At 38.9% G+C, this 21,963-nt stretch overlaps 1 protein-coding gene and 1 long non-coding RNA gene across 2 annotated transcripts in view; both read left to right on the forward strand.

Moving 5' to 3' along the window:
- The first annotated feature begins 6,870 nt into the window (after positions 1-6,870).
- Positions 6,871-9,077, forward strand: HDGFL1 (HDGF like 1). Its single transcript, XM_050786381.1, has one exon. The coding sequence runs from the start codon at positions 7,029-7,031 to the stop codon at positions 7,779-7,781; it is 753 nt and encodes a 250-aa protein (XP_050642338.1). The 5' UTR covers positions 6,871-7,028; the 3' UTR covers positions 7,782-9,077.
- A 2,753-nt stretch (positions 9,078-11,830) lies between these two features.
- LOC126952041 (uncharacterized) overlaps positions 11,831-21,963 on the forward strand; it is a 36,227-nt gene continuing 26,094 nt past the window's right edge. Inside the window, exon 1 of the long non-coding RNA XR_007724774.1 lies at positions 11,831-12,067. This is a non-coding gene — a long non-coding RNA (uncharacterized LOC126952041). The remainder of the gene's footprint in view (positions 12,068-21,963) is intronic.

Consider the following 21,963-nt stretch of genomic DNA (forward strand, 5'->3'; position numbering starts at 1 on the left):
CTGAAGAAAAAATGAGAAAACTGAACACAGCCAAATTAGTTTTCCACAATATTAAAAAGCTATATGCTTTTATTCTTTCAGTTTTTTTCAGTTTTATTGAAAATGTGGGAGGCAACTAAAATTAGTAAAGATAAAATAACTAAATTTACTATTTCAAAATTATAATTGACCAAAGCATTATTCATTATTAATATCAAATTGTTCAATTTAATATGTAAGCAGTTTTTATTTATCTGTTCAATAAAAACTTTTATCGATTTTGTTGTTACTGAAAGGGAAAAATGCGTGGTCAGCTATCATGAAGCCAGATGGTGGCTGGTAAAAAATCTCAGAATATACGTCACTTTATGACCTTGAAAAAATTATCTTACATGGTTAGAGATTACACTTATAAATAGCCTAGGAGAAAAAGAAAGGCTGATCATTTTTAAATGAATTTGACATTTTATCTATAATGTTTACATTGGAGAGATTTCATGTCTACATCAACATTGTTTGATGTGTGATTAACATCATTTTGCCTTTACAAATCCTATTCCAATCACTATCATCAGTTTCATTATTGTTCTACTTGGTACTTTTTATTTTAAGACACAGAGGCTCACACATATCTTAAGGCAAATAGTTTTTAATGTAAAGATGTATGTATACTGAACTCAAATTGTAACTGAAAAAACTTTGGAAACTAAAGCTTCTCTAGGGATTGACAGTTTTCTCCTCTCTTTTGTGATCCTTATAGTAATTTACAGCTCCTGACAGTTCTACTTTTTTTGTATCTGCTTCACTCTTCTCTCTTCATTCTTCCCTCAACCAGCTTCTCTGGTTGGCTGTATTTCCTCAATGAATTATGCTTATAATGAATAATTGGGTAGGGCAAAAAAAAAGGGGGGGGCAAAGGCAATATAGCAAAGGGTTTCAAGAATTAATTGGGAAAGTAGATGTAAAATGCCTGTATAAGTTTGCAACATATAATACATGCTTAATAAATTATAGTCAAAAATTATCAGTTCTATTGTAATTTTAGTAATTATGATATATTCTCATTAAGGTTAGACTTTGAGAAGCAGGAACAGAGTATGGGTTATGTCTGATTTTTGAATAGCAAAGACTATAAGACTATATCCAAAAGGTTTTATTTCAGTATTTCAGTTTTACAAGTATCAAACATACTAAATTTTTTCTAAGAAAGAAGTTTTTTCACCATGAAGAGTGGTCAAAGTGAGAAGTGGTTATAATATTTGTTCAGAAAGTCACTGTTTGTGTTATTGAGAAAATCTTATTAAGGTACTTAAAAGTGTGTGTTCATCATTGGTTCATTTTAAAAATGAACCAACTCTAAAAGAGAGAGGCATTGGTTGTTGAGGATTTCACTGAGCTCAATGCTGATTTAGCACAGTTATTTTAAATTTCTACTTCTCTGATTTTCTTTTACTTGGTCTCTAGTCTATTACATACGAGTTTTTGAATTTATATAAAAGTACTAAACTTCCTATTTATTTCAACAAATAATATACATGTTACCTACTATAGAACAATCCTAAACTATTTTGAAGGCTACAAACAGCCAGCCTTTCCCTCACAATGTTTGACAAGAGAAAGCCATTTACCTTCAATAAACTTTTGATGAAGATAGAAAGATAACTAGCAACGCAATGCCTATATTCTTAAGCCAAAGTTACTTAAAAATTTAAAAGCATTTCCAATAATAAAATAGAAAAAAATTATTAATAAAAATTATCTTCAAAATATCATTTTCAGTAATTCAAAATTAGACATTTTAGTTAAAAATTCCCACCTTTTCATTATCATGCACACTGTTGATGATTTCTTTAAATGAAAATAGTATAAATTACTTATTTCTGAAGTTTAATAATTTGGTAATTATTTTGAAAGCTAGAAAACTATTGGAAGAGTAAGAGAAAATTGAGACAATTGAGTTTTTGAGGTTACATCCTCAAAAATTTGAGCATGGCTTTCTAAAAGCTTTGATCATTTTAAGCATTTACATGACAACTTAATGTAATGGCAAGCAATACAAAATTGAAATTGCAAAACTGAGTTTCATATTTGCTTGTAAACATGACTTTGTTGATCTCGGGTCTTTCAAACTGTGCTTTTAATGCAACAACAACACTGCCCCTCCAAAAAGTAAGAAAAAATTATATGCTTATAATAAAATTAGAGAAACAAGCTAAATTCTGAACCAGAAACAATTTGTAGGAAACAACAACAGCAGCAAAAATAGTAACAACAAAAATATATATCACGTAATGAAAAAAATTAAGTACTTTAAGAAAATAGAGCCAGTACTGGCTATTTTAAGAGCTAATAGTAATTGAATACTTGATAGTTGCAAGCATCCCGTTTAACGCCCACTGTCCTGTTTACTTCAAATACCCTTTCTCTCAAATGGGTCCTAGAATTAGCCACATGTTAAATTTAAGGAACATGGTTTCATATAAGCACATAAATTACCTGTGCCATATATCTTATCCAGTCTCTTTATTCAAATTGCAAGCATTTTCCAAGTCACTAAATTTTACTTTAAAAACCTTACAGAGTATGGCCATCTAATCAGGTAATTATTATGTAAATAGATGTTACCTGCATCTAATCCCCAATTATTGAATACGCACCAGCATTGATAACTATTATTTGTTTAAACTTTGCTAGTTATATAAATAACTCATGTAGGAGGGCTTGAATAAATATCATCATGCAAAATTAGCAAAGTATTAATATTATTTAAACACACTTTATTTAATTTTTTTCCCAAATAATAAGTTTCAAAATATTTAAGCCCTCAAATAAGAATAATGAAATAGAATTATTCATTACCAGCCACTTTTCTTAATCTTGGAGTGCCAATTTTCCTTCCATGGCCAATAAAAGAGAAGTTTTGCAAACAATTCCAATCTCCCCAAAAGCCCCCCTCCTGCACACCAACCAAACCAAGTCATCACATTCATGGTTGGCCAAGGGGGGCCCAATTGTGCACATATACCACCTGGAAAATCTGCACTCTCATGTCTCCCTCCTCAAAGTCCATTATCAAAGACAAGTACAGATTTTACTCACTTCAAATTGATGATGATAATATGTACTCACAAAAATTAAAAATAAAAATGAAAAATATTTAAAAATTGATGATGATGATATAGCTCTTTGGGAACATCCCTTAAATTACTCTTTGGCTCCTAGAACATCCCCATTGAAACTGAATTTATTTCCACTCTGAGCAGTTGCCAGTATTGCACAAATCCCTGAGGCTTTAGAGGCTAGGCTTAGTGGACATGGATGAAACATAGAGGTGACAAAATATAGAGGAAGCAGACATCCTGTGACTTTTCAAAAAAGAACAGTGGGGGAGTTTCTACCCATGGTGGAGGGGAGGACTTACTCTGTATGATTATGTCTGCTAGAACATTTTAAAAAGAAAAGGCTGGATCTCAAATACTAACCATGTATAAACACTTCTATTGCATAAACCCAGAGGCAGTTAATATTTTTAATGAAGACAAAAGCACACAGAAAACAATTACGTTTCTCTTAAATCATAGTTTACACCAAGCTAATTGAATTTAAAAGTAACTAAACAAGAAAACATCAATTAGATATCTATTCTCTCTCTTGTATAATTGCGTTGTTTTATTGCCTATGTTTCATAATTGTTGCCAAGCAGCTTTTAAATCCTATCATTAGTTTTCCAGAAAAGGGAAATGATAAGTGTTATATGTTTTAGACTCTAAGGTGTTTTGATAGGTATGCTGCTGCTGAAATTAGGTCCTCTTGACAAACAGGTGTTCCCGGTACACATGATTTTTAAAACATCCTGACCTATTAGAAACAGTTATACTCACGGAGTTTTAGTTACTGAAAAATAATCATTGCAGTGGCTCATGAGTACTTTGTTTATATACTAGCTAAATCTAAACCAAACCAAGTCATCAGGAATGTATCCTCTCTACTCTCCTCACTTTGAGCAAGAGATACAATAGCTTTAAAAGCAAGTTGGTTTCAAAGGTAAAAGCAGCCAAGATCACTCCACTTAATTGCATCCTTGAGAATGTAGGAATAGAAGAAATGATGTATCTGTGAAAGTGGTCTCCATGAAACTCTATTTAAATGGTTGCTTCTTCTCAACCTTCCTCCAATTTTCCCTTTTCTAATGGTAGAATAAGCTACCATCAGGTGATAAATGTAATTAGAGAACACTGTTTTACAAGATCATATTTCCAAGTAACAAAAACTTTTAGGTCAGTTTCATACAGAAGAAGATGTGCTGGATATATAATTCTGTATATAATATGTAATTCAGCCGGTGGGGACTTTCCTTCAGTGCCCTTATTCACGACTCTCTACTACTTTGGATATATCTTTTTCCTCATATAACCTAATGATAATAATAGCCTAATCCATAATAAAAGTCAACTTCACACTTATTGGCACATCATAGACCTTCATAGCCATCGTCTAGGCTTTCATGTCCATAATCCCATTAATATTTGTAATAATCCTGAAAGAAATTCTGAGTATTACTTTAAATATCTTGAAATCATGTAGCAGAGGTTCACAAAGATTATATTAACCCCTGGCCTTACAAAGCTGGCAAACAAGTGAGAAATGCCAGAATTGTTTTTATTCTATCTCCTACTACCCCTTCTATAGGCCTGCCCTAGTAACCACACTCCCATTGATTTCTCCTGGAATTCTTTCAGTATTTAAGAACACACAATTTGGCATTTGAAGGCTAGCTTGTATTGTTCTGTAATGAACTCTCCCGGGCTTCATCTCTTAAATGAGATTTTAAGCTCCTCAAAAGTAAACATCTTTTGTGCTAGCCTTTCAGCATCACACTGTATTAGTGGGCAAGGGTGGAGGCACAAGATCTACTTGGGGAACAACACTTCTTTGCTTAATAGAATCTGTACTGCTCTTTGCAGACCTAGATCTTTCTCTACTAGATCTTTTTGTCTTTGCTTCCTGCTATACTTTTTCTCTCAGTTTTCCATAGGTGTTGGTTATTGCTCTAACCCTTACATCCCCAGTCCTGCCTTCACACCCTCATACTTGTTCACCTGCTGTAGTTCAACCACCCAACTATTGATGTTGGCTTTTTCTAGTGAGGCATCTTTGCCACCTTCAGCTTCAGCAGCTGGCTTTTAGAACTGGTCCTGCCTTCAGATTGAGCTCATTGTACAACCAAATACCTCTTCTAGACATGCCATCTAGCTAGATTTTTTCCTACTTCGGCAAACTTCATACATGATATGTGCATTGGTACAGCATACTTAGCTGAAAAAAAAAAAAGCCACATATAGCAATATCTCCGCTTACAGAAATTCCAAATTCCTTTCTATTATGGGCTCCATGGCTGCCTATCATTTCCTATTTTCTTCTACGGCCACTAAACATTTCTAGTTTTCTAGCACTTTGTAAAATTCAGAAGAGGGAACTTGTCAGATTCATCTTTGTAGCAGGATGTTGATTTGTAAATGAAGTGTTGATGCATTGTTGATGTTACTTATTTAATAAAAGTGTGGTAGATATGAGTAGGGCAGATAGGCATTCTAAGAAAATGGCTTGACAGAAGAGCTGAAAGAACTTGTTTAGAATTTTAGAATTATCAAAGGGCTTCATGTTCATTTCACCTTGTTAGGGAGGGGATATCTCCTTTTGCCTAGAGCATGTCTGTCAACCATTCAGAGTTCAAATGGTTGTTACAACCCAGCAAATGGGAAACAAATTTGAGTGGTACTGAAATGGGTTAAGGGCTCTGATTCTCGTCTAGTCTGTTGGTTACACTGGGAAGGAACATCTGTCTAGTTATAATACTCAAGAGTACTGATATGATAAATTTGGGTAGGTTTCAGAGTGCTTGCTCACAGCTAGCAAGCAGGATCCAAAAAAGATGTAGAAAGTTGTGTAAACACCTGCAGTTGCACTGACACTTTCATTCATATGTTTAGAAGAGACTTATAGCTGAAGAAAATTCTCTTTTTAAAATAGTTTCTCAGCTGAGATTACACTTTTTTAGTCTGTAGCTCACAGGAAGTTCTAGTTACCAATAGCATGTTCCATATGAGCAGATCTCTACCTAATTCTTATGCATAATGAACCCAATTTTCGTCTCTTCTAGAGAGATACTGAAAACATGTGCCATGATCTCAATGTTACAACCATATAGCCTCATCTTTCACAATACAATACAATCACCAACAAAGTTTAAAGTTCATGTCTGGCATCCAAGGTGAACATTTCCATAGAAAGTAGGAAATATTTAGATGTCTGTTTGCCTTGGTGGTGGTGGTCCTATACACTTTTTGTGACCCTAAAGATATAATAATGTGTGACATTTTTGTTACCCAGTAATGTGGACTTTAGACATCCTAACCACACTGCTGACTCTAACTCTTTACCAGATTTTCACCTAGTTCTTGAGCCTCACTGCAGGCTCCAGTGCTAGTCCCGGAGAAAATCAGAAAAGGGTTGAAACCACTGACACAGTCAGCTCTTCAGCTATTCCTAACGCAGGTGTAGTTTCCTGTAGTGAGCAGATCAGGGCCCACAGGGACACTGCATGCTTGCCCTAGGCTGTTACTAGTTTCATGGAAACATGTACTAATTGTGTCACTGTGTTTTCTTGTCACATTGCCCCCTTTCTAGGCCGCTCTGGTACCGTTTATTTAAACTATGCAACCATGTGGCCCAGGTGCCCTAGAGATTGATTAGCAGCACAAGGCCACCACAAGCACAACCGCCACCCGGCCATCCCAGCTATTTCCTCCAGCATTCTAGACATCATGGCGTCCGAGGGTGGGTCCAACCGGCTTCGCGTGTTCGGGAGATAATGCACTCTTCGCAGTGGAATCTTCTCGGGGCCGCGAGCGTTGCCCGCCCATTAGGTGGCGCCGGGTCCCTCGAGCAGGTCGCTCAACAACTCCCGCCCAGCAGCCGCCCTTACTGCGCGCGCGCAGACCCTGGCGTCTACTTCCGGTGTGGCCCAGGGCGGGTCCGCAGAACCAGCTATGTCGGCCTACGGCATGCCCATGTACAAGAGCGGGGACCTGGTGTTTGCCAAGTTAAAGGGCTATGCCCACTGGCCGGCGCGGATAGAGCACATGACCCAGCCCAACCGCTACCAGGTGTTTTTCTTCGGGACCCACGAGACGGCCTTCCTGAGTCCCAAACGCCTGTTCCCGTACAAGGAGTGCAAGGAGAAGTTCGGCAAGCCCAACAAGAGGCGCGGCTTCAGCGAGGGGCTGTGGGAGATCGAGAACAACCCCACAGTCCAGGCCGCCGACTGCCCATTAGCCTTGGAGAAGGGCGGCGGAGACGGGCCCCGGCCGGAGCCTGAGGCCGCGGAGGGCGACGCGGACAAGCCGACTCACGCTGATGGCGGCGGCGACGACGTGGGGAAGCCGCACGACGACAAGCCCGCTGAGGAGAAGGAGGAGAAGGGGCCGCTGAAGAGGAGCGCGGGGGACCCGCCAGAGGACGCCCCCAAACGACCCAAGGAGGCAGCCCCCGACCAAGAGGAGAAGGAGGAGAAGGAGGAGGCGGAGGCGGCGGCAGCGGCGGCAGCGGCGGCGGCCTTCGACGAGGAGAGTCCGCTCCTCGTGGCGGTGGAGAACGGCAGCGCCCCTAGCGAGCCCGGCCTGGCCTGCGAGCCGCCTCAGCCAGAGGAGGAGGAGCTCCGGGAGGAAGAAGTTGCCGAGGAGGAGGCCTCCCAGGAGTGGCATGCCGAGGCACCGGGCGGCGGAGATCGCGACAGCGTGTAGTTACCAGCGTTTCCAGAAGAGCCCCTGCCCTGTTCCTGCTGCGGCCCGGTCGTTCTTGGGGAATCTGGCCATGGCCTGCAAACTGGGACTGCCTTTCCCCCTCCCCAGCCCGTCCTCCTCCAACCTACACTCCCTTGCCCTGCCCGGCCCCTGGATGGCAGATCACCTGACTCTCACCTCTGTGCCCCCACGCCTCTGTGATCTGAGTCAGGGCCTCAGTTCCCTCCCTGCGATAAAGTGAGGCCACCATCCCCGCTTTCCTCTCCCTCTTCTCGCCGCTCAACACCCCTTCCGCCCCCACCGTTGCCTGGATCCGTTTCCGACTTGAGGCTCAGGCAGGCTGTTTTCACCTCTAGACACCCCTCCCTACCCCTCCTGCTCCCCCAGACATTATGGACCTCTGCTTAGGAATGTGGGTAGGAGCGAAAGACCTGAAAGATGAAGAGCAGGGGGCACTTTCAGTCTTCAAGCTGTGGTAGTTAGCGGGCAGGAGAGTGACATCTTCCTGAGCTCCCGTCCACGCCTGCCATACCTCCCAGCTTCAGACATTCGGGGAAAAGTGGGGCAGCATGTGGGGAATCCCCCCCGCCCCCACAAATCCTTTTGCTGACCCAAGAGGTTCCGGGAGTTGCCGTTTTTCATCAAAACGTTTGGGGGCTTCCAAGTTGTTTGTGAGATCTGAAAACTTGACTTTGCCCAGTATCCTGGGTGGGGACCTTGAGAAATATCTGTCCCCATTTAGATCTCTGGGGCCACTGATGGGATACCCTGGGAAGATCCTTGGCTGCCGCTTTCTCTCCCCACAGCCTCAAGGCCACCCTACGGTCATACATACCACTCAGACGTAAAGACACATATTTTAGAAAATCTTTTTAATAAAAGGAAGTTCCAAAAATTTTTAAGAACTACCCCTAGGTGTGCCTCCACACTGGCCCTAGCTTTCCCATTGCTATTCCATTTTTGAGATAAACTAGAAGGCTCCCTTTCTGTTTGAGGTTTTATGACTTGTAGTAAGGCTTTGCTGTTCCTCAGTGTCATTTTCCACTCAGGTACCATCACCTGGTCCCATCAACAGGTCTAGTATGTAGCCCACTGATAAAACAGAGGAAGATGTGTCTCCTCCCCCCCTCTTCCTAATGGTCTATGTGCCTTTCTCCATATATTGTCTCTTTACCCCTTCCCCTCTCCCTTGGGCTCTGATGAAAAATTGTTGACTGCAGCTTCGGAAGTTTAGATCTGAGAACCAACCGTAGAATATTTCAGTTCTAGGAAATAAAACCAGTTGATTAAAGCAAATTTTCTCGGGCCTGTTCCTTTGGTTTCTAAGTAATTGGTTCTTAAATGGAATGCTCCTCTTATTTTTTATACATCTTGTGTTAAAGCAATTATTTGTAACATACAGGGACATTTTAGAATCACCCTTGAGAAACCTTTGTTATCTTAAGGTCTCTATGCTTCACTTCATTTATAATAGTCGCTACCGCTGCTTTGAATAAATGGAAACAAGTTAACTTAGAATGTTTGGATGATGACAAATTGGGACAATGCTTTGCCAAAGAATTGCTTTGTAGAAAAATAGAGTGAAAGGATTTGGTCCTTTTTTCTTTTTCCTGCTTTCCCACGTAATACTACTGTTTTTTCCAATGCCTTACTCATGAAAATAAGACAGTTGCTTTATACTCCCAGTTTGTAAAATATAGTATTGGTAGACTATTTTGCATTTGTAAGTGGCTTTGTGCAGATATCCCAGGATATTTAAATATAATAATGGTTACGTATTAGGCATCCTAATTTCTGTATTCATCAACATTGCAATTCATACGTGGCTTCACTAAATACTGTAGTCCTTCTCACAGAACATGCTATGGTGTCACTAACCAGCATGGTTGGCAACTGAAGACAACCTTGTTTTCCATCCCTGTAAAGATGGTATTATTTTGCTCCAAGATAGATAAATCAGATGATTCCTTGTTTCTCAACTACTGCTATTGCAATAATATTAATACTAGAAGTTATTAGGCACTGAGTGTCTACTCTGTGTCCTGAAGATGACTTCATTCAATCTTTGTAATAATCTGGCAATGTAGGCATTAATACTCAAATTTTTCATTGGAAGAAGCTCTGGTTCAGAGGTTAAGTGGCCTTTCCTGCATTCCACAGAACATTCAGGATTCAAACACAGGTTTTAGTAGTCCAAAACCCGAACTCTTTCTCCTGAAGGGCACATTTAGAAAAGCAGTAACGGCCGGGCGCGGTGGTTCAAGCCTGTAATCCCAGCACTTTGGGAGGCCGAGACGGATGGATCACGAGGTCAGGAGATCGAGACCATCCTGGCTAACACGGTGAAACCCCGTCTCTACTAAAAACATACAAAAAACTAGCCGGGTGAGGTGGCGGGCGCCTATAGTCCCAGCTACTCGGGAGGCTGAGGCAGGAGAATGGCGTGAACCCGGGAGGCGGAGCTTGCAGTGAGCTGAGATCCCGCCACTGCGCTCCAGCCTGGGCGACAGAGCAAGACTCCGTCTCAGAAAAGCACTAACAATGAAATCAGAAGTCAATAAAAGCCATTTTAGTATTAATAACAAGTAATCATGATAGTAGCTATTACCGAGTCTCTAAAGTGAGCCAGGCAGTACAGTATGTTTTACATGTGATGTCTTTATTAATACAACTGCCTAATTAGGTAGCTACTAATACCTCGATTTTAGGACTCAGGGAGCTGGGGTTCAAAGATGTTAAACAATTTTCCCAAAGTCATACAACTAGTAAATGGCAAAGCCAAGATTGAAAAGCAGGTCTTTCTCATTCTGAATCATAGGTGCTTTGTTTCATTATATTTTATTGCTTCCCATTGAATAAAACTTTCTGCTGAATACAATGGGAGTAGTTATTCTCCTACTATTTTGAAACAAACATTTAGAAATCTGAAAGGCAAAAAATATATTAATAGATGTTGCTAGTGGGTGTTTAAACAATATCATTTGGGGCAGCACCTGACAATTGTTTTGTCTTTAAATGATTTGGTGAAATGATGAGGACAATCGCGCATTCAGTATTTTTCAAGTTGTATGTGACTATAGGAAGTTTGAATATGGATTGGTATTTTTGCCGCAGGCGGGCCTATGATTCTGATAAGGCTTTTATGGAGGCACATCTACTGAAATGATTCAATAATGTGAAGTATAGAAAATGAAATTGCTACCATTTGTGTCTATTTCTTTGCACTATTTCTTTCCTCTTTTTGTGCTTCTAATACTGGGGATAGACATAGTTGTTTACTAGGACTTGACACACACATTTGCCTTCTTGGTGACGATGGTATTGAAGTGAAAACAGTAATCCTATACTGGAAGCCCAAACCTCTCCATTATGCAATGTATCCATGTAACAAACCTATACATGGTTCCCCTGAATCTAAAATTAAAAAATCACTTCCAAGAAATTTGGCATGGATCACAATTAGCAAGCAAGAAGCTTAAAAAAAAAGATAGTCCAACTAGTAGTATATCTAATGAATGATGCACTGAGTTACTAAATACAATTAAACCTACTAAAGGGAACTATGGAGAAAATCTATATTCTCAGCCCTGTTTTCCTGGGTATTATATCCCATTTATATGCTTTAGTGGTCAAGAGATGTTTTTGAGTGGACTGAAAAATATGCTGATTTTAGTATTTTCTTCAATTATTGAAAATTCCCAATAATTCCAGTGCTGTTTTTGTTTTCCTCTGAATAACATGTGCCTCTATGACAAAATTACTGATCAATGACTGGTTACTTAACTGAACAAAGAGTGCTGCTCAACCTTTTGCTGATGTTATGTTGTCAGTAGTCCAAACATGTCCATGCGTGTTTGGAAGATCTTGTTTAAAAGTTGCATGTAAACGTATGCTTATGATATTGCCAGTGATTTGCAGACACATTTAGCATAGTATTTCCTATAAGGTTTTCAAAGTATTTGATATTTCACGTAAACATTACTCCAGCAAGGGACTGAAATGCCATTGAGGGCTGTCAATTTTTCTGTTTTCTTTTTCTTTTAGGCAGGATTGAGCTTTCAACTGCTCTGCAGATTCTCATCAGAGGTGCAGACTCTTCTTTGTGGCTCATACCTACATTTTATTCTTCCTGAAAATATAGTTTGTATTCGGGGGACACAGGCATCTTCTATTCACTTCATCATCAACACTTGTCAAAGAAAAAACCCCCTACTACTCATGCTACAGACTCATGCAGCTCCCTGCATTTTGAAAGAATTGCCTCCCTCTTCTGAGCCTGGCTCAAGGTAAGACCCACTCCTGTGTCTTCCTGTAGAGCCCAAACTTGCACTGATTGTGTTCTAATTTCCTGTGTATTGCTTGCTCTTCTGCTAGACTGGAGGATAAAGGAAATGTGTTTCATTAGTATTTACTCCCACTTCCCAAACATGTCACAATAAGCACACAGTAGATACGTTCTAAATGTTTGAAGGTCTGTTGTCAAATATTCCTTATAATCGTGGTGCTGGAGTAAAAGTCATGTAATGTTGAACACATTCCGATTCTGAAAGCAGACAGGCAGGGTAAACTGGCCAGTACACTAATGGCAAGTATGAGTTGGGGTGATTTTGTGTCCATGTCATAGCTGCCTAGATTAGGTGACTTGATGACATTGACAGTTCTTACAGACCCAGATAAATCTACCTTTTAATGTCAAGGTAATGCTATTTATTTTATCTAGATCTTCCCTCCATCTGGGTCACTTGTCGTAGTTTAACTTTCTACAATGCATTGGGCCCCAGGTAGACAAGGGAGCATCCTGCTTGCTTTCAGGCAGGAGCCATGTATTCACCATTCAGTCAAAAATTTACAACAGTAAAGAGTAAGTATGCCAAAAAGAACTTGTATCTGCCATTCCCTCCACCTCTTGTCGTGTAGACATCTCACTTGCTGTAGACACTTCTCAGAATTTAATGTCTTTGAAGGAAGGGGATCTATTCACCCCACAATGTGGTTTTGGCCCAAATCTTCTAAGCCAGTTATCTGTCTTGAATATAAATAATTATCTTTTCCACTGCTGGTAAAAAAACTAACTGTATTAGACCTTGAGATATCTAAAATAGAGACATTCTAAGTGATTTTCTAGAGTAATTCTGACAGCAGGTGATTTTCTCTGTGCAATCTGATTTTACATGCAAACTTCAATTTCACTGAAATGGTCTTGAGAATGCCAGAGGATACACAGAAAAGATCATAGCTAAAGGCTCTGGTGGCCAGAGGCAGCTTGGGGCATATGTTGACCAAGGGCAGCCCTAGTCATAGAATGGCCAAGTCATTGCATTGGGGACCAAAGAAAAACAAATTTATTCTACTTTATTGGCCTGATGTTTGGTCATTGTCCAAGAACTGTGAGTCGTTTGGTGAGTGCCCTTTTTTTCCCTCTGTTTTTTTCGTTTGTTTGTTTTTTGTTTTTTGTTTTTTAAATCAATTTGAGAAGGCTCTTCCTTCTGCTCAGAAAGCTTATGGCTCTCTTCTCTTCTTCCTCTTGATGCAGAAGTACTATGTCATAGTACTTTCCCTGAAGTACAATATCAAAATGAGGTATCACTTTAATGTGTTCCCATAAGACCTTGGTTTTCCCTCTATAGTATCTACTGCACTCACCTATAGTTATTGGTTTTTATGAAGTAATAGGTTGTACATTCTGTATGGACAGGACTGTATCATTTTGCTTATTTAAACCAAGTGCCTGGTTCATATATATATTAAACACTCAATAAATGGTTGCTAATAAGAAAATGAATGAATGCATGGCTAAATCCTGGAGCTCACCCACCCTTACTCCAGCCCTAAGAGGAAAGTTTGAGGAATTTTGTCATGCCTAGTAAACCATGGTAAGGGGAGCCAAAGATGGTTTTTTGCTCAGTTTGTACCATTGATTAAACAAGATTATTTTGTTTTAAATAGGTGTTGGTATCACAAAATAGCAGACCTTAGCAAGACTGAAGCCTAAGGAGGATAAGTCAAATTATCCAAGTTTGCCCTCTGAATCTGATTGTGAATATGCATGTCAAACACAACATTCATCTGCTTTAGTGATTTTTCTCTTTAATATTCTGATATTTTATCATCAACTTCCTTTAATATAGGAAGCATCTTGGTGGTTTCTGGCTTTGGAGTCATCCAATCTTAGATTTAAATCCTGAACTCCACCATTTAAGAGCTATGTGATCTCGGCTTCCTTCAACTAAAAGCTGTGATAATGACTTTCATGTGATAGCTTTGTTGTGAGAAGCAAATGTGCTCATGTATGTTAAAATATCAAGCATAGTATCCAGCACAAAACAGGCACTATGTACATGTTAATTCCATCCCCTTTCATGTGTATCCAGAGAACTAATGTTACCATTTCATGTATTGCAGCTCAACTTATCACCTTTTTCAGAAAACACTGGAGGCCTTTGCCGGATGCAAGCAGCTACCTCGTTTGGTTATATGTTAATTCTATATTTAGTCTGCCTATACACAGAGAGGAGCTAAAAATCTTATCCTTCCAATTATTCATATTGCTCTTCAATATCTTCTTAAATTCCCTCACTGGTAGCTGAGCTACTTTATACAGACACATCCGGTTTTAAAGATTCCTCTTTCTTGGCATGACTCATCCCTCCTGCGGCCAGTTTTATTCCTCCTGTTATTTCCCTAGGATCCATTCATTGTTTTCCGGGAGTGTTTCTTAAATGTGTCTCCTTGAACACTTTGTATTATTCCTGATTTTTTCCAACTATAGAAATAGTAATTATTTTGCTCTAGTTATTTCTTGGCTTCCTGGCCTTTTTTTCTAATGTACCTGTCTTTTCACACATAATTTTAATGAAATGCCCAACTCGATTACTAAAAGGCACTGGAGTATTACAAGGGTTTGACCATTCTTTCCAGAAGTTCTCTCTGGTTTCATGTCCTCCTGTGATTTACCAAGTGTCACTTAATTTTTCTTTCTCTTTTTTTACACACCATGGCCAACTTTTCATCACAGTCATTATCCACCTCTCTTGGTGATCTACTTAACATTTCATTAAAAAATATGTTCAGCTCAGCTCCTTTCTTCCTACCCTTCACATGTCAACAAGACCTGCTTTCCCCCTTTCACTTGTGGTTCTTCTGGTGCTCAGAATTTGTCAATCATTAGTTCTCTTCTTGGTGCAGTCTCTCTACACATCCTCCCTCAGCAGCGTCTGTATTTCAGTCTAGGCTTCATTCCCATCAGCTGCCATTCTTTTTCCCACCTGTTTTCTGTCCTTCTTTTTACCATTAGATGTTAGGACATCGCACCGATTTTAGTCAGTGAATACTTTGATGATAGTGTCTCAATAAGCCTTTTAAAAGAAAAGCAGAAATGGGAAAAGACAAGGATAAATGTCCTATTTTATGAATCTCATTCTTTTTAAAGTTAAAATCTGCAGAATGATTAGAAACCTAATAACTTTGCTTCCACATATTTTGGAGGTTGTTAGATGTGAAGACTGGAGGAGAAAGAGTTCTTGCCACAAGGAAGGGGGTGTGCTTGCATTGCAGGAGGGCCTACTGTGAGCATGGGGATAGAGCAGTGAATGAGGCAGAGAAGCTACCTACCCTCCTGAAGCCTGTATTTCATGGGAAAGACAAACAGACAATGAATAAATGAGACCATTTCAGAATGTGATCATATCAGAGTGTGACAGAGAGTAAGTGAGGAATATATATTTTCAATTATGTTAAAATTAAGCTTTGTATATTAGACTGCTCTTAGGAAGTGTATGGCTCATTTCAAATTCAACCATTTTGGTAGAACAAAATATTTCTGCAGTACTGTGAGTTTATAGCTCTATTGCCTGTACTAGTGGTTCTCCATCTTTTTAATGGATAGGAAAAGATTCCAGAGACTTTCATGCCAGTAAACATTCCTCTATGTGTGCAGTATCAACAATAACAACAGCACCCACTTACTGAATGTTTACTATGTGCCACATGCTCTTCTAGGTGTTTGAGATACATTACTAAACAATATAAATAAAGTTCCTGGCTTTTTGGTACTTCCATTTTAGCAGGTAGAGAAAGGCAATTAGAAATAAACTTAATAAAGAAATTATATTGATGTTAGAAAGATTTAAATACCGTTGGAAGAAACAAAGCAAGGGCTAGAGAGTAGTAGGCAAAGATGGTGCAATTTCAAATACAGCAGTAAGAATGGTGGCCAAGTTTATGTGAACACCTGGGGCTTTCTCTCTCCCTTCTCCTTAAGTCATCACATTAGAAAGTAAGTAAACAGAGTGGCATCCTTATAAAGATTACCTTGAATCATTATAATTGGTAAAACAGAAATAATCCACAAACTCAAATCCTTTACCATTTATAAATTATTACTAGTGGCACACCTCCCAGCCAAGAGAGAGACACGAATCCTATAACCAAACCCATTGCTTGGTACCCATTTATTATATATACCTGTGTGGTATCTTTTGCGTTGTGATATAGACCAATATTTGACCTTTATTTTATTTAACATTTTGCATGCATTTAATTCCTCAAATAGAAAATACTCAACCACAGGGACCATGAAATTTGTTTTTCTAAATCTTCTGCAATACCTAGCAGAGCGCGCATCACAAATCATCATCTGTTTTTATAGACTAACTTAACGTAATGAAGTCACAATTTAGTCACATGTTAACAGCATACCTCAGCATCCTGAGAGCATGTGCGCATGTGAGATAAGTTTCCCATGAGACAGGAGTCCTAGTAGTAGCTGGATGCCAATGAGCTGGATGCCATGGAGTATTCATGAGGCATGTTGTTATTGCATGCTACAGTTTAAGCTTTGCAGAGTAGGCATATTTGCCTGAACACCCACTCCATCCCCATCTTTATAGCTGATGTCACTTATTTTTAAATGCAAACTGAGTGGTTGACATTGGAGTATGCATAGCAAGGGAAGTATGTGTATGCAGGTGGGGAATATTCTAAAGACAAATTTCTATTTTGCAATTCTTTCAAGGTCAAATTTTTCTTAAATCATGTAGAGATACTTCTCTATTACATTTCTTGTCATTTTAAAATCATTTTAGGCTTTGGAAGCCTTCTCCATTTTTTTTTTTTTTTCTGGTCCAGAATCTGAATTGTTTGATGACAGGAGCCAGAGTTTAGAGTTGGTATAATAGACATAAATCTACTATGTTCTCGATATACTATCCAGACTTCCAAGTACAGACCTTGTGAAGTCCTGGGTTTTTGTAAAATATAACTTGAAATGCCAATATTTTAGATAAATAATTGAAGCCTGGGTTGGAATGATAGTGCAGACTGTGTAAAGAGATTCATGTAGGATAAGCTAAAAGCCTTCTTTCACGATGTAGAGAAAACCCATAGTTTTGCTATTTCTACTTTGTTAGTGTTCCTAACAACTACTCATCTGTGAGCAGGCATTGCCATTAGGACTGAATGTCACAGCCTTGAAAAAAAGCTACACTAGAGTCCCGTGGTGAGGCAGAAAAAGGAACGGACACACATCAGAGCTGTTCGAACCATATCAATTACTAAAGTATTTGAGTATCCACCCTCTAATATTTCTTGTGACTGTCAACATGACTACGTAGTTGACAGAGCAGAGCACATCACAAAGTATCGTTCATTTTTATTGATTAATTTAAATATATTTAGGTCATGTTAATATTTTATTTTAGTCATGTTATTGTAAATGTTTGAATGACAAGCAGATGGAATTCAGTACAGGTATGCTATAATATTTTTTCACTCTATGGGTTTAAAAAAGAGAGAGAATAATTACAATGATATTTTACCTTCCAAGGGCTCAGTGTGGAATGAAAAACACAAAACTAAAACACATTCTACTTTCTCTTGTTCCACCTTTGCCTCCTCAGAAAAAACATCACCTGTATCAACTCTACAAATACTACACCATACAAGAGAAAAAAACCTCTGGCCCTTTGATTGTGGTCACCCCATGAACTTGTTAAAGAGAGTCCCTCAGGGTTAAATATAAAGAATAATGAACAACTTAAAAATACTGGGCTGCAATGATTCCCAGACCTTCACATGGAGTCGTAGCCTGCCATGTGTGTTACCACCCAGAGTGGAAGGGAACCTCCTTCAAGAAGCTGCATGTTGGTGAATCTCTTTTTCTGATCCTGTAGGACCAGGATGGATACCAATTTATCAATTTTGAAAAAACAACAACAAAGAAAGACTACGTCACAGATGGTTGGTGACAAGGTGCCTCTTTATTCTTGGAGGACTATTATAGCTCTTAAAATAAATAGATGCCCCCAAGAATTATATCACAAAAATAATTAGCGTACCATATATCTGCAGGGCTGCTCTCTCGGCACTTTCCGCCGTTCGGCTCCAGGGGACAGACAGTAGTATATTGCTGCTGCCGCCACTGCCTCCCCCTAATAATGGCCATTATTCATAGCAGGGCATGGGAGGTCACTAGCGTGGTCTTTGTGCAAGCGACCCTACTATTCATCCTGTATTGTTCTCTAGATTGTGAGCTACGGCAAATGGATTAGGGAACCAGTTTGTTTTTTGTGCATGAGATGTAGATTTGACCTTGTGTTGTCTTTCTGCATCCTCTATGATCTCACAAACCCTAGACATAAGACAGCAGCCTTGTAAAAAATCTCCAACTGTGCTTTGGTTTTGAGTTTAAATCACAGTATTCCAATCATTTGTTGGTTTTGCTGCAAAGATGCCTGGGGCCTCCAGCTTCAACTGAGAGGGCAGACTTGTCATTGTTAGTAATTAGAAGGAGCCTGGTAGTGATTCAAGGTAGCTCAGAATTCATAAAAAAAATTTTTTTAAACCAAATGTGTTAGTGAGATGTAGTTTGCTGAATTCGTTGTAGCTGTGTGGCTGTCTTTTTAACCTTGCTGCCCTGTTCATTATACATGCAGTCAGTCACCAAATACCTTGGTTTCCTGCTGTGCTCCTGAAGCCTGATAAAATGCATCAGATATTAGATGAATCTTCTGGTCTTCCCCTCTGTTGGTAACGATCTCTTTCAGATACATTGGTATACCTATAGATTGAAATAAACTCCTAACATTTAATGCTGTATATGGACTGGTGCTTAGTAGGCACAGAATAAATGCCTAATGAATTAATAAATAAATGATTAAATGAAAAAGGGTATTGTTTATGGCATTTCAAAGTTAGTAACTTTATTTTACTAAAGAAATTAATCAACAGAGAATTGCCTAATCTTGCACACACAAGAAACACTTCTCAGGGAGGCACATTTCTATGATTTCTTGGTGTTGGTTTCCTTATCAAGGAGGCAGTATCTAGACATGTAAAACAGTTTTACTTTACCTACAATCCCATTTCAGAGGTTATTTTATTGTCTCTACACAAGGTATTAACACTCATTAGTCACTGGACTCTGCTTTAAAAGTGGGCTTGCCAGAAATAGGGATGCTATTTCAGGAAAAAAAAATCATTTCAGCAACGTAACCACAGAACACTGGTGCCACAGCAAATTAATGGATGCCCCACATTGAACAACATGATAAGGTAATATGTGATCATCTCAATTAGTAATTTCACTCCATGAATTCCAGAGCTGAAGATTAAGATAGACAAAGTAGAATCACTAACACCTTTATGAATTGTTTATACTTTAATTTGAAATGTCTACGTATCTTATAAGCTCTTCTTATACTAAAAATCAAACTTTATTCAGTTTTTTTGACCTATTCATTGATATACCAGCATAATGTATCTGGAATTTAAGTATGGCTGGACTGGAATCAAACTGCAGTTTAATATAAATATGCACAGAAAGGATAATCAATAAATTTTTGAATTAGCCTTTACTATCATAACGATAAATATACCTTTGTTTTTTTACTAGCGTATAGAATGTATTATCAACCATGTGAAATCTTTTTGTTTTTCCTTTAGTTCATGACCAGTTAAACAAAAGTTGAAGCTAAATATAAATAGAATAAAAGTGAAATTATCATTTTAAAAAGTGAAAAAACTATGGAGCATTGACGGTATTTTTGGAACCGAGGAAAATGACCAGAATTTGTATAGTTTGGAAGTGATTCTGACCCTGGACCAGGTCCAGTTCTCCCTCATGGTGAGCAACTCAGCTGTTTCTCTGCCCTGTGTCTCCTTTGTTAAGTGACTCTACCAGCATTTTCAGGTAAACTTGCTGGAAACATTCATTGAGTAATCAATGAATCTTAAAGAATCAGCCACAGAGGTATTTTTATGTAAAATTATGCCCTATTATTCGAGAAGGACATATTTCTGTACACGTGCATAACTGCAAGTGTTTAGCTAATACTAGGTTTATGATAAATTCTTCTACCTTCATTTCTAAGATGGTAACAGTAAAAAGTTTTTGTTTTCTTTTTTGTGGTGGCAAGTTAAAAATTTACATTGGAAATGTATGAGATTTTCTGAAAGTTGTAGATTAACTTTTATAACTTCACAGGAAATATTTTAAAAGCTCAACATTTAGATATTTTTGCATTAATAGTGAAGAGGCCTATTTAGTGAGATCTAAGGATGGATTATGAGTGTGGCTGTAATGCCCATTGAAAAAATGAAGAAAGTGTAGTGATTTAAACCAAATTTGAAAACACTAACCCACAATCTATGTCTTACTTGCCTTCTGGTCAATTTGATTTACAATGTATAATTAAAGAGGTGTTAAGTTTCTTTAAACATGTGCAGACGAAGTCTAAGATTCATGAAGGCTGAAGGTGTGAGTGACTTATTTAAAACCCCTTCTGTTCAAACAAGCCAGTAAGGGCTTTTATTCTTGTGATGTTATAAAACATACATCTTTAACCTCAATAGCCTAATGTTCCCTCTGTACTTAAAGTATTGAGCAGGGCAGTCTCGTTTAATGTAATGGTTTCTTTTCTGGCAAACAGAGTTTTATTTCACGACTGGGATAACCCATTACCCAAATCCCAGCAATAGAGTTTTCCATGACAGTCAGCATTTCTGATTTCTGACAGTGACCTCTAAAGGGTGACAAGTTTCTCTTTGGCTTAATGCTAGTGAGTAGAAAACATCACCATGAGGGCAAAGTGACCTTGCTTTCCTTACAGAGTTGGGCAAGTCACCCTTTAGATACAACAGAAAATGTAAAATATTTTAAAAGAGATATTTCATTCTCCTACGAGTAAGGTCAGAACTTAGTTTCCAATTTTGAGAATTGGAACCAGTTGCTACCACTTACTGTTACAAATTTCAAGCGAGGAAACGAGAAATGCGAGAAAAGTGAAAATATATGTATCTGACAGCTCTTGACAGTGTTATCGTAGAAGGTCAACTTGATTAATGTCTTTGGTGCCATGTGAAAATGAAAGCACACTATAAACCCTGAAAGCTCAGCCCCAAGAGTGTCTCACATCTAGACAAATCTGGCTGTAATGGCAGTTTCTCCACAACATAAATTGGGGGGAGGTAGGTGGGTATTTGCCCTTTGGTTTAGATGGGTATGTGATACAATACAGGCCAGGCCCTATTGCTTATATAGATATGCAGTGTTGACCCCATTTCACATTTGAGATTTTATTAAATATGTTATCATTCAGAGTAAAACTGCATCTAAGAATGTACATATATATATATATATATATATATGTATAAAAATAAGATCTTCAAGCAGCTGAAATAGATGTCATTGAAGCTCGTGCTTGAGAGAATCTGATGTGTGTCCCTGGGAGTTGGGGGACATCAGGGAGAACTGCGAAGGCAGGTGGTCAGCCTGCTCTGTGAGGAGACCACAGCATTAAGATACTGAGAGTGTATTATGGCAGGTCCTGAGCCAAGGAAGGGTGGTGGGAAAAGGTGATACTGATGCCCATGGGCCACATAGGCGACAATACCTCTGCAGGGCCTTTGGAAGGGCACAGTGTTCTCCCCTCACCCAAAAGGAAAGGTATTGATTTGCCTGCAACATGGGATTTTGGCAATAGCTTGAAGATGACTGATAGTGGCACCATAAGAGGACTTGTTGCCCTCTGTCCCAGTCATCCTCCTGGGCTGCAACCCAGAGGTGCCAGAGCCCAGAAGAGAGAAGAGAGAGAGGAGAGAGAGAAGCCAGTTGTGGTCGTCAAGGCTGAAAATTATGTTGGACAAGGGAAAGCAAAAGAAACTTAGAGAGCTTGTAGACTTAAAT

The sequence above is a fragment of the Macaca thibetana genome, chromosome 4, assembly GCF_024542745.1.
Source record: "Macaca thibetana thibetana isolate TM-01 chromosome 4, ASM2454274v1, whole genome shotgun sequence".
NCBI lineage: Eukaryota > Metazoa > Chordata > Mammalia > Primates > Cercopithecidae > Macaca > Macaca thibetana.